Source organism: Balaenoptera borealis, assembly GCF_965194805.1.
Source record: "Balaenoptera borealis genome assembly, chromosome: 16".
Classification (NCBI taxonomy): Eukaryota; Metazoa; Chordata; class Mammalia; order Artiodactyla; family Balaenopteridae; genus Balaenoptera; species Balaenoptera borealis.
In genome coordinates this window covers 53,899,542-53,914,499 of record NC_138872.1, presented here as the reverse complement: position 1 = coordinate 53,914,499, position 14,958 = coordinate 53,899,542, and the positions used below count along the sequence as shown (strand labels likewise).

General features: G+C 48.1%; 1 protein-coding gene across 5 annotated transcripts in view; it reads right to left on the bottom strand.

Moving 5' to 3' along the window:
* MGRN1 (mahogunin ring finger 1) overlaps window positions 1-14,958 on the bottom strand; it is a 67,073-nt gene that overhangs the window by 19,689 nt on the left and 32,426 nt on the right. For all 5 annotated transcript variants that reach the window (XM_082362116.1, XM_082362118.1, XM_082362120.1 and 2 more), the window contains exons 6-10: window positions 14,321-14,387; window positions 13,619-13,668; window positions 11,751-11,798; window positions 10,411-10,479; window positions 8,939-9,098 (exon numbers count right to left, since the gene is read on the bottom strand). In XM_082362116.1, coding sequence (XP_082218242.1) covers window positions 8,939-9,098; window positions 10,411-10,479; window positions 11,751-11,798; window positions 13,619-13,668; window positions 14,321-14,387 — 394 coding nt within the window. The remainder of the gene's footprint in view (window positions 1-8,938; window positions 9,099-10,410; window positions 10,480-11,750; window positions 11,799-13,618; window positions 13,669-14,320; window positions 14,388-14,958) is intronic.

The window sequence follows — 14,958 nt, the reverse complement described above, 5'->3', positions numbered from 1 at the left end:
AAGAGTAAGACGCGGAGATCACCTTCCTTCCCACAGATACAGTAGAAATACATCTACACGCGGAACTGCTCCTACAGAACACCCACTGAACGCTGGCAGAAGATGTCAGACCTCCCAAAAGGAAAGAAACTCCCCACGTACTTGGGTAGGGCAAAAGAAAAAAGAAATAACAGAGACAAAAGAATAGGGACAGGACCTGCACCAGTGGGAGGGAGCTGTGGAGGAGGAAAGGTTTCCACACACTAGGAAGCCCCTTCGCAGGCGGAGACTGCGGGTGGCAGAGGGGGGAAGCTTCGGGGCCACGGAGGAGAGCGCAGCCACAGGGGTGCGGAGGGCAAAGCGTAGAGATTCCCGCACAGAGGAGCGGTACCGACCAGCACTCACCAGCCCGAGAGGCTTGTCTGCTCCCCCGCCAGGGCGGGCGGGGGCTGGGAGCTGAGGCTCGGGCTTGGTCGGATCCCAGGGACAGGACTGGGGTTGGCGGCATGAACACAGCCTGAAGGGGGCTAGTGCGCCACAGCTAGCCGGGAGGGAGTCCAGGAAAAAGTCTGGAGCTGCCCAACAGGCAAGAGACTTTTTCTTGCCTCTTTGTTTTGTGGTGCGCAAGGAGAGGGTATTCAGAGCGCCGCCTAAACGAGCTCCAGAGACGGGCGCGAGACGCTAAGGCTGCTGCTGCCGCCACCAAGAAGCCTGTGTGCGAGCACAGGTCACTCTCCACACCGCCCCTCCCGGGAGCCTGGGCAGCCCGCCAAGGCCAGGCTCCTGTGATCCAGGGACAACTTCCCCGGGAGAACGCACGGCGTGCCTCAGGCTGCTGCAATGTTACGCTGGCCTCTGCCGCCGCAGGCTCGCCCCACATCCATACCCCTCTCTCCCCCACGCCTGAGTGAGCCAGAGCCCCCGAAGCAGCTGCTCCTTTAACCCCGTCCTGTGTGAGCGAAGAACAGACGCCCTCAGGCGACCTACACACAGAGGCGGGTCCAAATCCAAAGCTGAACCCAGGAGCTGTACGAACAAAGAAGAGAAAGGGAAATCTCTCCCAGCAGCCTCAGAAGCAGCGGATTAAAGCTCCACAAACAACTTGATGTGCCTGCATCTGCTGAATACCTGAATAGACAACAAATCATCCCAAATTCAGGAGGTGGACTTTGGGAGCAGGATATATTAATTTTTCCCCTTTTCCTTTTTTTGTGAGTGTGTATGTGTATGCTTCTGGGTGAGATTTTGTCTGTATAGCTTTGCTTTCACCATTTGTCCTAGGGTTCGGTCTGTCCGTTTTTTTTGTTTTTTTTTTTTACTTAAAAATTTTTTTTTCTTAATAAATTTTTTCTTAATAATTTTTTCCTTATTTTTTATTTTAAAAAATTAAGAAATATTTTTTTTCTTAATAAGTTTTTTCTTATTTTTTATTTTAAAAAATTAAAAATTTTTTAATAAATATTTTTCTTAATAATTTTTTTCTTATAAAAAATTAATAAATTTATTTTAAAAAATTAAAAAAATCTTTTCTTAATAAATTTTTAATAATTTTTTTTCTTATTTTTTATTATAATAGCTTTATTTTATTTTATTTTATTTTACCCTCTTTCTTTCTTTCTTTCTATTTTTTCTCCCTTTTACTCTGAGCCGTGTGGATGAAAGGCTCTTGGTGCTCCAGCCAGGCATCCGGGCTGTGCCTCTGAGGTGGGAGAGCCAACTTCAGGACACTGGTCCATAAGAGACCTCCCAGCTCCACATAATACCAAATGGCGAAAATCTCTCAGAGATCTCCATCTCAACACCAAGACCCAGCTTCACTCAACGACCAGCAAGCTACAGTGCTGGACACCCTATGCCAAACAACTAGCAAGACAGGAACACAGCCCCATCCATTAGCAGAGAGGCTGCCTAAAATCATAATAAGGCCACAGACACCCCAAAACACACCACCGGACGTGGACCTGACCACCAGAAAGACAAGATCCAGCCTCATCCACCAGAACACAGGCACTAGTCCCCTCCACCAGGAAGCCTACACAACCCACTGAACCAACCTTAGCCACTGGGGACAGATACCAAAAACAACGGGAACTACGAACCTGCAGCCTGTGAAAAGGAGACCCAAAACACAGTAAGATAAGCAAAATGAGAAGACAGAAAAACACACAGCAGATGAAGGAGCAAGGCAAAAACCCACCAGACCAAACAAATGAAGAGGAAATAGGCAGTCTACCTGAAAAAGAATTCAGAATAATGATAGTAAAGATGATCCAAAATCTTGGAAATAGAATAGACAAAATGCAAGAAACATTTAACAAGGATGTAGAAGAACTAAAGAGGAACCAAGCAACGATGAAAAACACAATAAATGAAATTAAAAATACTCTAGAAGGGATCAATAGCAGAATAACTGAGGCAGAAGAACGGGTAAGTGACCTGGAAGATAAAATGGTAGAAATAACTACTGCAGAGCAGAATAAAGAAAAAAGAATGAAAAGAACTGAGGACAGTCTCAGAGACCTCTGGGACAACATTAAACGCACCAGCATTCGAATTATAGGGGTCCCAGAAGAAGAAGAGAAAAAGAAAGGGACTGAGAAAATATTTGAAGAGATTATAGTTGAAAACTTCCCTAAATTGGGAAAGGAAATAGTTAATCAAGTCCTGGAAGCACAGAGAGTCCCATACAGGATAAATCCAAGGAGAAACACGCCAAGACACATATTAATCAAACTATCAAAAATTAAATATAAAGAAAACATATTAAAAGCAGCAAGGGAAAAACAACAAATAACACACAAGGGAATCCCCATAAGGTTAACAGCTGATCTTTCAGCAGAAACTCTGCAAGCCAGAAGGGAGTGGCAGGATATACTTAAAGTCATGAAGGAGAAAAACCTACATCCAAGATTACTCTACCCAGCAAGGATCTCATTCAGATTTGATGGAGAAATTAAAACCTTTACAGACAAGCAAAAGCTGAGAGAGTTCAGCACCACCAAACCAGCTTTACAACAAATGCTAAAGGAACTTCTCTAGGCAAGAAACACAAGAGAAGGAAAACACCTATAATAAGAAACCCAAAACATTTAAGAAAATGGGAATAGGAACATACATATCGATAATTACCTTAAATGTAAATGGATAAAATGCTCCCACCAAAAGACACAGACTGGCTGAATGGATACAAAAACAAGACCCATATATATGCTGTCTACAAGAGACCCACTTCAGACCTAGGGACACATACAGACTGAAAGTGAGGGGATGGGAAAAGATAGTCCATGCAAATGGAAATCAAAAGAAAGCTGGAGTAGCAATTCTCATATCAGACAAAATAGACTTTAAAATAAAGACTATTACAAGAGACAAAGAAGGACACTATATAATGATCAAGGGATCGATCCAAGAAGAAGGTGTAACAATTGTAAATATTTATGCACCCAACATAGGAGCACCTCAATACATAAGGCAAATACTAACAGCCATAAAAGGGGAAATCGACAGTAACACAATCATAGTAGGGGACTTTAACACCCCACTTTCACCAATGGACAGATCATCCAAAATGAAAATAAATAAGGAAACACAAGCTTTAAATGATACATTAAACAAGATGGACTTAATTGATATTTATAGGACATTCCACCCCAAAACAACAGAATACACATTTTTCTCAAGTGCTCATGGAACATTCTCCAGGATAGATCATATCTTGGGTCACAAATCAAGCCTTGGTAAATTTAAGAAAATTGAAATCGTATCAAGGATCTTTTCCGACCACAACGCTATGAGACTAGATATCAATTACAGGAAAAGATCTGTAAAAAATACAAACACATGGAGGCTACACAATACACTACTTAATAACAAAGTGATCACTGAAGAAATCAAAGGGGAAATCAAAAAATACCTAGAAACAAATGACAACGGAGACATGACGACCCAAAACCTACGGGATACAGCAAAAGCAGTTCTAAGAGGGAAGTTTATAGCAATACAAGCCTACATCAAGAAACAGGAAACATCTCGAATAAACAACCTAACCTTGTACCTAAAGCAATTAGAGAAAGAAGAGCAAAAAAACCCCAAAGCTAGCAGAAGGAAAGAAATCATAAGGATCAGATCAGAAATAAATGAAAAAGAAATGAAGGAGACAATAGCAAAGATCAATAAAACTAAAAGCTGGTTCCTTGAGAAGATAAACAAAATTGATAAACCATTAGCCAGACTCATCAAGAGAAAAAGGGAGAAGACTCAAATCAATTGAATTAGAAATGAAAAAGGAGAAGTAACCACTGACACTGCAGAAATACAAACGATCATGAGAGATTACTACAAGCAACTCTATGCCAATAAAATGGACAACGTGGAAGAAATGGACAAATTCTTAGAAATGCACAACCTGCCGAGACGGAACCAGGAAGAAACAGAAAATATGAACAGACCAATCACAAGCACTGAAATTGAAACTCTGATTAAAAATCTTCCAACAAACAAAAGCCCAGGACCAGATGGCTTCACAGGCGAATTCTATCAAACATTTAGAGAAGAGCTAACACCTATCCTTCTCAAACTCTTCCAAAATATTGCAGAGGGAGGAACACTCTCCAACTCATTCTACAAGGCCACCATCACCCTGATACCAAAACCAGACAAAGATGTCACAAAGAAAGAAAACTACAGGCCAATATCACTGATGAACATAGATGCAAAAATCCTCAACAAAATACTAGCAAACAGAATCCAACAGCACATTAAAAGGATCATACACCATGATCAAGTGGGGTTTATTCCAGGAATGCAAGGATTCTTCAATATACATAAATCAATCAACGTGATACATCATATTAACAAATTAAAGGAGAAAAATCATATGATCATCTCAATAGATGCAGAGAAAGCTTTCGACAAAATTCAACACCCATTTATGATAAAAGCCCTGCAGAAAGTAGGCATAGAGGGAACTTTCCTCAACATAATAAAGGCCATATATGACAAACCCACAGCCAACATTGTCCTCAATGGTGAAAAACTGAAACCATTTCCACTAAGATCAGGAACAAGACAAGGTTGCCCACTCTCACCACTATTATTCAACATAGTTTTGGAAGTGTTAGCCACAGCAATCAGAGAAGAAAAAGAAATAAAAGGAATCCAAATCGGAAAAGAAGAAGTAAAGCTGTCACTGTTTGCAGATGACATGATACTATACATAGAGAATCCTAAAACTGCTACCAGAAAACTACTAGAGCTAATCAATGAATTTGGTAAAGTAGCAGGATACGAAATTAATGCACAGAAATCTCTTGCATTCATACACACTAATGATGAAAAATCTGAAAGTGAAATTAAGAAAACACTCCCGTTTACCATTGCAACAAAAAGAAGAAAATATCTAGGAATAAACCTACCTAAGGAGACAAAAGACCTGTACGCAGAAAATTATAAGACACTGATGAAAGAAATTAAAGATGATACAAATAGATGGAGAGATATACCATGTTCTTGGATTGGAAGAATCAACATTGTGAAAATGACTCCACTACCCAAAGCAATCTACAGATTCAATGCAATCCCTATCAAACTACCACTGGTATTTTTCACAGAACTAGAACAAAAAATTTCACAATTTGTATGGAAACACAAAAGACCTCGAATAGCCAAAGCAATCTTGAGAACAAAAAATGGAGCTGGAGGGCTTCCCTGGTGGTGCAGTGGTTGAGAATCTGCCTGCTAATGCAGGGGACACGGGTTCGAGCCCTGGTCTGGGAAGATCCCACATGCCACGGAGCAACTAGGCCCGTGAGCCACAACTACTGAGCCTGCGTGTCTGGAGCCTGTGCTCTGCAACAAGAGAGGCCACGGTAGTGAGAGGCCAGCGCACCGCGATGAAGAGTGGCCCCCGCTTGCCGCAACTAGAGAAAGCCCTAGCACAGAAACAAAGACCCAACATAGCAATCAATCAATCAATCAATCAATCAATAAATCTTTAAAAAAAAAAAAAATGGAGCTGGAGGAATCAGGCTCCCTGACTTCAGATTATATTACAAAGCTACAGTAATCAAGACAGTTTGGTACTGGCACAAAAACAGAAACATAGATCAGTGGAACAGGATTGAAAGCCCAGAGATAAACCCACGCATATATGGTCACCTTATCTTTGATAAAGGAGGCAAGCATATACAGTGGAGAAAAGACAGCCTCTTCAATAAGTGGTGCTGGGGAAACTGGACAGGTACATGTAAAAGTATGAAGTTAGAACACTCCCTAACACCATACACAAAAATAAACTCAAAATGGATTAAAGACCTAAATGTAAGGCCAGACACTATCAAACTCTTAGAGGAAAACATAGGCAGAACACTCTATGACATAAATCACAGCAAGATCCTTTTTGACCCAACTCCTAGAGAAATGGAAATAAAAACACAAATAAACAAATGGGACCTAATGAAACTTAAAAGCTTTTGCACAGCAAAGGAAACCATAAACAAGACCAAAAGACAACCCTCAGAATGGGAGAAAATATTTGCAAATGAAGCAACTGACAAAGGATTAATCTCCAAGATTTACAAGCAGCTCATGCAGCTCAATAACAAAAAAACAAACAACCCAATCCAAAAATGGGCAGAAGACCTAAATAGACATTTCTCCAAAGAAGATATACAGATGGCCAACAGACACATGAAAGAATGCTCAACATCATTAATCATTAGAGAAATGCAAATTAAAACTACAATGAGATACCACCTCACACCGGTCAGAATGGCCATCATCAAAAAATCTAGAAACAATAAATGCTGGAGAGGGTGTGGAGAAAAGGGAACACTCTTGCACTGTTGGTGGGAATGTAAATTGATACAGCCACTATGGAGAACAGTATGGAGGTTCCTTAAAAAACAAAAAATAGAACTACCATATGACCCAGCAATCCCACTACTGGGCATATACCCTGAGAAAACCATAATTCAAAAAGAGTCATGTACCAAAATGTTCATTGCAGCTCTATTTACAATAGCCAGGACATGGCAGCAACCTAAGTGTCCATCATCGGATGAATGGATAAAGAAAATGTGGCACATATATACAATGGAATATTACTCAGCCATAAAAAGAAATGAAATGGAGGTATTTGTAGTGAGGTGGATGGAGTTAGAGTCTGTCATACAGAGTGAAGTAAGTCAGAAAGAGAAAAACAAATACAGTATGCTAACACATATATATGGAATCTAAGGGAAAAAAAAGGTCATGAAGAACCTAGTGGCAAGATGGGAATAAAGATACAGACCTACTAGAGAATGGACTTGAGGATATGGGGAGGGGGAGGGGTAAGATGTGACAGGGTGAGAGAGTGGCATGGACATATATACGCTACCAAATGTAAAACAGATAGCTAGTGGGAAGCAGCCGCATAGCACAGGGAGATCAGCTCGGTGCTTTGTGACCACCTAGAGGGGTGGGATAGGGAGGGTGGGAGGGAGGGAGATGCAAGAGGGAAGAGATATGGGAACATATGTATATGTATAACTGATTCACTTTGTTATAAAGCAGAAACTAACACACCATTGTAAAGCAATTATACTCCAATAAAGATGTTAAAAAAAAAAGAGTATTAACTTATTATTGAAAATGAAAATATGATTTAATTAGAACAAATGCCTTCAAAATGCCCTCCCTTTATCTCCTCTTACTGTATATACTAACAACGGAATACCTTTAACCTGGAATGCAATTCACTAAAAACAACTAAAGTAGATCAAACTGAGAAACAAAGTAAAATAACATGTTACCAATATAGACTCACTGAATCTAAGTTAGGTTTTCGAGTATGCTAAACATAGGGCAAAGAACACTTTATTACAAAGATAATTTGCATTAAAAAAAAAATCATCCTAAGCTTTGTTTTTTTGTCTTTTTCTGCCTCACTGTGAAGCTTTCGGAATCTTGGTTCCCCGACTAGTGATTGAACCTGGGCCACAGCAGTGAAAGCTGGGAATCCTAACCACTAGGCCACCAGGGAACTCCCTAAGCTTTATTATTTTTAAAACGCACTTTCTTTTTCTCCCCCAGGGTTTCCCAAGGCCATGTATATTGCTTAATTGCTTTGAAGCATAATTTTAATGTAGCCATAGACTACTCAACGAAAGAGAGTTTTATAGTGAACAGTCATGAACCTAAGAACTAAGTGTAGCAATAAAGAGATATCTTCACACTTGGAGTTTTAAATCGACCAATACGTTATTTCTGAAAGTGACAGTAAATCTGACAGTCTTTGTCTATGCTAAAAAAAAAAAAAAAAGCTGTCATTTATCTCCTCAGAGAAAATGCCCTGCAGCTCCCATGGGAGGGTGCTCTTGCCACCCACACCCAGTCCCCGCCAGGACCAGCAGGAACCGGGCCCAGGACTGCTGACCCACCAGCAGGACGCACAACCAGAGAATGTCTACTCTCTACTGGAGGATGAATATTTTGTTCAGAATTAGGCCCAACGTGACAGCTTTTTTTTTTTAACGCCGTGTGTGCCACTTGTGGGATCTCAGTTTCCCGACCAGGGATCGAACCTGGGCCCTCAGCAGTGAAAGCGCCCAGTCCTAATCACTGGACCTCCAGGGAATTCCCCCAACGTGACAACTTTCGACTGAGAAAGTCCAGATGCTCAAGGAAACCAAATTTAACTCCTTGATCATTTACACCCAGCACACTTTTCATTTTATTATAATTTTCTATCAAAATATTTCCCACATACTCTTTGAAACAAAGACCTGACTTGCTGATCCCTTCTGTGCAGTTCACCCCACACACTGCCCTGCAGCCCCTCCTGGATGCTTGCCCTGCGTCTGACTTCCCTGGAGGCAGACGGCGCCACCCCATCGCCACAGGGGTCCCTGCCCACGTCTGCCACCGTGCCGGTCTCCCTGCCCGCCCGCCCGCCCGCCCGCCCGCCCGTCCCACTCACGCAGCCGGCAGATGGGGCAGTTGCTGGCCTGGTAGCGCAGCGTGTCGGCGCACGAGTTGCAGAGGCACAGGTGGCGGCAGGGCAGGATCAGCGTGTCCCGTAGGTCCGACAGGCACACCACACACTCGTTGCTGTTGTCGCTGTTCTCCTCGTCTGAGGGCTGAGGGGACACCGAGGGTCCCAGGGTCGGTGGCTCCCGAGGCCAGAGGCCGGGGGCCTTCCTGTCCCCACTTCCCCTGGGGGCTGCGGTGGCAAAGGGAAGCCCCAGGGGCAGAGGAAGGTCACCAAAGAGCAGGACACCCCCCCAGCCCAAGACACCTCCCCAAATCAAGAGAACTTGGGTCTCCTCCTCCCCAGAACCAAAGAGGAAATGTGGGAAGACTCGCATCTGCCAAGGCTGCCCATTTACTTGCTTAAAACAGCAACAACAAAAATAAGGCAACGGAGTTCCCGGGCGGTCCAGTGGTTAGGACTCCGTGCTTTCTCTGCTGGGGCCTGGGCTCCATCCCTGGTAGGGGAACTAAGATCCCACAAGCTGCACATTGCGGCCCCCCCAAAATAAATCAGGCAAGTCTAACTTGTTGAAATGTTTTCCTTAAGTAATGGCACCTTCTGGAAAACAAAATTAGCTTCTGGATCAAGAGATAGCAACAGCCTAAAACGGGCATCAGTCAAGTCCAGCCTGCTGCCTGCTTCTGAAGCAAAGTGTCACCAGAGCACAGCCTTGCCCCTGTGTTTCTGTATGTCTGTGGCTGCTTCTGCATGATCCCGGCAGCGCTAGACACATGAACAGAAGTGACAGACGCCATAGAGGTCGACGACATTAACTACTGGGCCCTCTATGGGAAGTCGGATGACCTCTGATGCAGAAACATGACCTGGGCAGAGAGCACTTGGCATCCAGCCAGTTCCAGCCACCATAGAAGCTAGCCTGAGACCCCAGAGGTTTTTAAAAAGAGGCAGCAGTTTCATTTGTGTCTTAAGGCAATGACAAAGCCATGGACTAATTCCCTGGCTGTGCCAGACCTTGGCTCTGTGGACCACCAGGCTCCTGTCACAGGCATTGGAAGGCGAGCCGGCCTACGGGTGCAGCGCGGGCTCAACTGCTGATGAGAGAAGGGAAAGGCCAAAGCTGCACCGGGGAAGGGGGCAGCAGGAGGGGGCCCGGCATCCCCAGGCTGCCTTGATGGCCAGCTGCCCAGTGATGGTAACAAGCCAGTGAATTTGCTGGAAAAAGGACAATGTCCCACAGACTCTGCTAACTCTAAAAATTAAGGAAAAATGATGGAGTCTGGGGTCCTGGGGTCTCCAGGGGAAGGCTCAGCAGGGAACTGGCTCATCTGCCACCAACCTGCAGGGCCCTGGCCAGGACAGGGGCCCCAAGCAGGTCACCCACGGGCCCGCCTCCGAGCAGCTGGGAGGAGCACAGGGGAGCATGGCCAGCCTGGCCCGGCGGTGCCACAAGCACGCACCTTTGTCTCCTGGTTGTTCTTGTTCTCAATGCCGTAGATCTCCTGCAGCAGGTAGCTGACCCGGTCCACCTGGAGAGCAGAGAGGTGTCTGGGCACTTGCTCCCAACTCAACGGCTCCTCTGCACCCACCTTTCCCGACAACCCCTCCCAGGTGCCGAGCTCGGGTCCTGGGGGCAGGCGTGGTTGGCGGTTCTGTCTAGCCCCACCCCCAGGGAGCGGGCACTACTGGAGACAGGCAGGGAGAACCACCACCTGCCCAGCCCACTGGTAGCAAGGACACTGGGCTGGGCCCAGGTTCTGCCCGCCCCAGAGGGCGCAGAGACTAGCTCTACCCGGACTCGGCGACCACATCTTCTGCTCACCTTACCATGCCCAACCCCAGAGGAAAACGACCTTGGACCCTCCTGTCACCAGCCCCACAAGAGTGACCAGAGTCAGGCCTCGAATTGACCACAGTTTATGGGCCAGATACTCCTCCTGAGAGCCACGGCCCTGCTGGTCAGCTCTCCTGAAACAAGCACCCAGACCATCCCCGGGGTCTCCTGCCCTCCTGCCACCTCCAGGTGTTGCACCTGCCAGAGTTCTCTCAACCCCTCTTTTAAAAAACTCAAGCAACACCACTCTCGGGTTGTGGCTGACACACCTGAGCAGCTACACACAGGATAACCTGATAATCACAGCTTTGGAGACAGACCCCACCATGGCCGCTGTTTAATCAGTCTCCAGGCTCATTTCAGGCGAACCTGTCCGCTAAATCCTCACAGAACCTACCTAAGTCGGAGGCCACCAGGGATAATTCTTCCTGGTGTTAGAACATGGAATTACGGACCCCAGAGAAAGGCTGTACTGGTCTATAGCTCCCATTGGTTCCAAGATATTCCATCCTTCTCTCAAATATGGATTAAGTCAATCTAAGTCTTTGCCCAACACGGAGGTAATTTCAGCAATTTGTAAGGAGGAGGAGGGGAGGCTGCAGTGTTTCTCCCTTCTTTCCTCCCTCCCTTCCTCCATCCCTCCCTCCCTTCCTTCCCTTCTTCCTTCATCTGTCCATTCATTCATTCAGCAAGTGTTTACTGAACACTCACTAAGTTCAAGCTGGACAAGATTCGGCTACAACGGTCAATGCAGGTACGTGGTGGGTATGCAGTACATGCGGACACACCCAGTGACCCTGACCCTGACTCCTGGAGCCCAGGGCCCACAGTAGTAGTGTCACCAGCTACTTCCACAGTGGCCATGGTGGCCTGGGGAGAATAATCCACAGAGACCACTGGGTCACGTGTGCACGCCTGTCTTTTTTAAATCAAAAGGGCTCACGGTATTTCCTCTGATGGACTTACGATTTGCTTCTGCTTTAAAGGCTTCACAGAGAAGCTGCCGTCGACGTGCTACAGGGAAGAAGGACAGAGAGGTTAACTCGGCCATGCTGAAGGCCCGTCCTTGGTCAACCCACAACCACGGCTGAAAAAAAGAAGGGGCCAGCGACAGTGAGAGGCCCGCGCACCGCGATGAGGAGTGGCCCCCGCTTGCCGCAACTGGAGAGGGCCCTCGCACAGAGACGAAGACCCAACACAGCCAAGGGTAAATAAATAAATAAATAAAATGTCTGCAGAAATATTAAAAAAAAAAAAAAAAAAAAAAAGAAGGGGCCACACGAAGACTCGAGAGACAGGTCAGGGATCCTCCAACTGTGGCCCTCTGACCTGGCTTCGAAACTACCCAGAGAATCTTCTAAAAATATCGCCTCCTGGGTCCCACCCTGACCTACAAAACCCAACTCTCCCTGGGTCGTTCTCAAGTACACTCAAGTTCACCACCATTAGCCAAGTTCTGACAATGGATAGGCGCCTCCCCACCTGGATGGCAAGAACTAAGACAGACGGCTCCAGCCCTCAAAGGGCTTGGTCGAATCGCGAAGACAGCACAAGGATGTCACTGGCTTACGTACTCAGCAAGGCCCAAAGCTCTGAGAACCGTGAGAACAAGATAGAGCAAATGCGTCTGGTGGTACCTGGGGAGGCACACGGCTCCGAGTCCACACAGTTAAGCACGGTACCAGATCTGAACTCTCGCGCACCAAATACCCCTTCTGAGTCCACCGAGACCAGCGCCCGGCGTTTTCTGTAAGGCTGATGGGTTCTGACAGAAGTTTCTAGCACGCTGCACTCCAAAAATAAGGTAGTTTCTCACTGGACTCTACACTGGAAGCACAGAATGGAGTGTCTGCCAGTGAGGGCCCATCGCCCCGCCAGAGCACACAGATGGTAAATAGTCACCATCTCCTCTGACAAGGCCGGTCTGGGGAGCACAGCTGGTGAGCCCAGAGATGGAGAGGGCCACCTCCACCACAGCCCCAGGAGGCCAGGGAGAGCACAGACCCAACGTCACCAGAGGGGCCTCAGGCCCAGCTCCACTGATCCCTTGGGGCATCTGGAAAGACCCAGATCACAGGGAGGAGATGAGCTCTGCACTTAAGGCTTTCGGGGCTGCAGGCACACCCTGGGCTGAGGAAGCCAGGGGTTGGCAGGACGTCCAGGACAAGTGGTCTGAGACTGGTTTCCTCATGAGGTCCTTGCTCCTCGTCCACCTGGGCCACAGGCCGGTGCTAAACACACAACTGCACGGTGCCGACCAATGTCAAGGAACACTACAAGGTGGGGATCAGCCGTAGCCTTTTCAAATAGGGGACACACCCCACTACTCTGGCAGGGCTCTCGGTGAGCAGGGACCCTGTCCCAACACAGCCAGGCCCTCACTCGCTGCATGCACGGACGCATGGAACTGGACCCCGGTGAGAGGACCATCCCTAGAATCCGAGACACCCTAATGCAGAGTCAGTGGTGAGGCCGACTGTCCTCACCACCAGCCAACATCCCCACCACACACCGTAAACACGGCCACAAAGCATGGACAGTCAGGGGCCTGGGGACTCAGGTCTGGTGGAAAAAAGGGCAAACACGTAAGTTCAAATACATGTAACGCTAAAAAGGTAGTAGTAAATGAATCCTTCCATGTAAATGGTCTCTTTCTATGCGGGGCACCCCCAACTCGGGGACCCCAGGAGAGTATGTATGTCACGTCTAGGACCGTACTAGGCAGGTGGCAGACCCTCGTCCACCCCACCAGCATTTACTGGGCACCGACTGCATGCAGGATACGATGACAAATGAGGGGTCGGCTGGACGATCACGAGCAAGATGGCACTTACCTTTTCAAAGGCGGCCAAGAGCACGTGGGCGTGGCTGGTCACTTCCACAACTGCCCGGGAGAGAGGAGAGTGGTCAGAGCCGGCCTCCACCACCCCCGGCCCCCTGCCCAGGGCTTCCTCTTTCCAGCTGGCACGTCCCCAGCTCTCAGCCTGCAGGCAGGGCCTTGTCCTCTGAGGACCCACCGAGGTTTTGTCCTTGCCTCACCCTCCTCTGCCTGCAGCTCCCTCCGACCCGCACCTCACCCGGCCCCAAAGCAGCCACTGCCGGCTGCCCACGGCTGGCTCTGCTGCCGTCTCACTCGGCACGGGGAGGAGCTGAGGAGCCCGGGGACAAGCCTGGGCCGGGCAGGGTGTCTGCACCCTCGCCTGGGACCCTGCAGCCCGCAGCAGGGGCAAGGAGAGGCCAGCAGGACAGGCAGGAGGAGGCAGGCGGCGAGGGGTCAGCGTGGCACCGACAGCCTTCATCGTTCCACTGCGGGGCGGACACCAGCGCCACGAAAGCCAGGCTCCGCCACAGGTGCGCGGGGACAGCACCAGCAGCAGGAGACGGAGCGCTCGGCGCCCGAGCCCCTTGGCCCCAAGCCCGGCCAGCAGGCTGAGTCGACGTCGTCCGCTGTTTCTGGACCCGGCTGACTGGGGTGAGAAGGGCCTCTTCCCAAGTGTGCACGCCTGGGAGGGAGACCAGAGGGAAAGGCCACTCACCATCCCCCTCATCCACCACGGCCTGGATGACCACTGGAAACATGCCCCGGTCCAGGTCAAAGTTCAGCTGCAGAGAAGAGGAGGTGACAACAGTCAGACTGAGCTGGAGGGAGCGGGTGGGATGAGCAGGAGGCGTCGCGGTGACAGAGCTGAGGCAAGACAGGCGCCCTTTTCTTCTTTGTGGTAAAGCAGATTAAAAGGGCACATTTGTGTTCTAAGTGTAGCTCAGTGTCATTAAGTACATCCGTAAGGTCACGCGACCGTCAGCACCACCTTTCCTGGCACGTCCTCGCCAGCCCTCAGCGGGCCTCCCAGCCCAGCCCAGCCCTGGAACCTCCATGCTGCTGCTCTCTGTGGACCGGCCGACCCTGGACATTCACAGAAATGGATGCACACAGTATCTGTCTTTTGAGTCTGGTTCCTCTCAGGCAGAATCATCACACTGCAGCCGCCTCCCCCTTAAAGCCGGGCAGCGCTCCCTGCCTGGCCAGACCTCACTGTCACCCATTCACCTGCTCACAGACACCAGGCCCCCCTTCGGCTGTGCTGAGCGGGGCTGCCTCTGCTGGACTCTGCTGGGTGGACCCCTAGGCACGGGAGTGCCGGGTCCCACGGAGATCCCGTGTCTAACCTTGTGA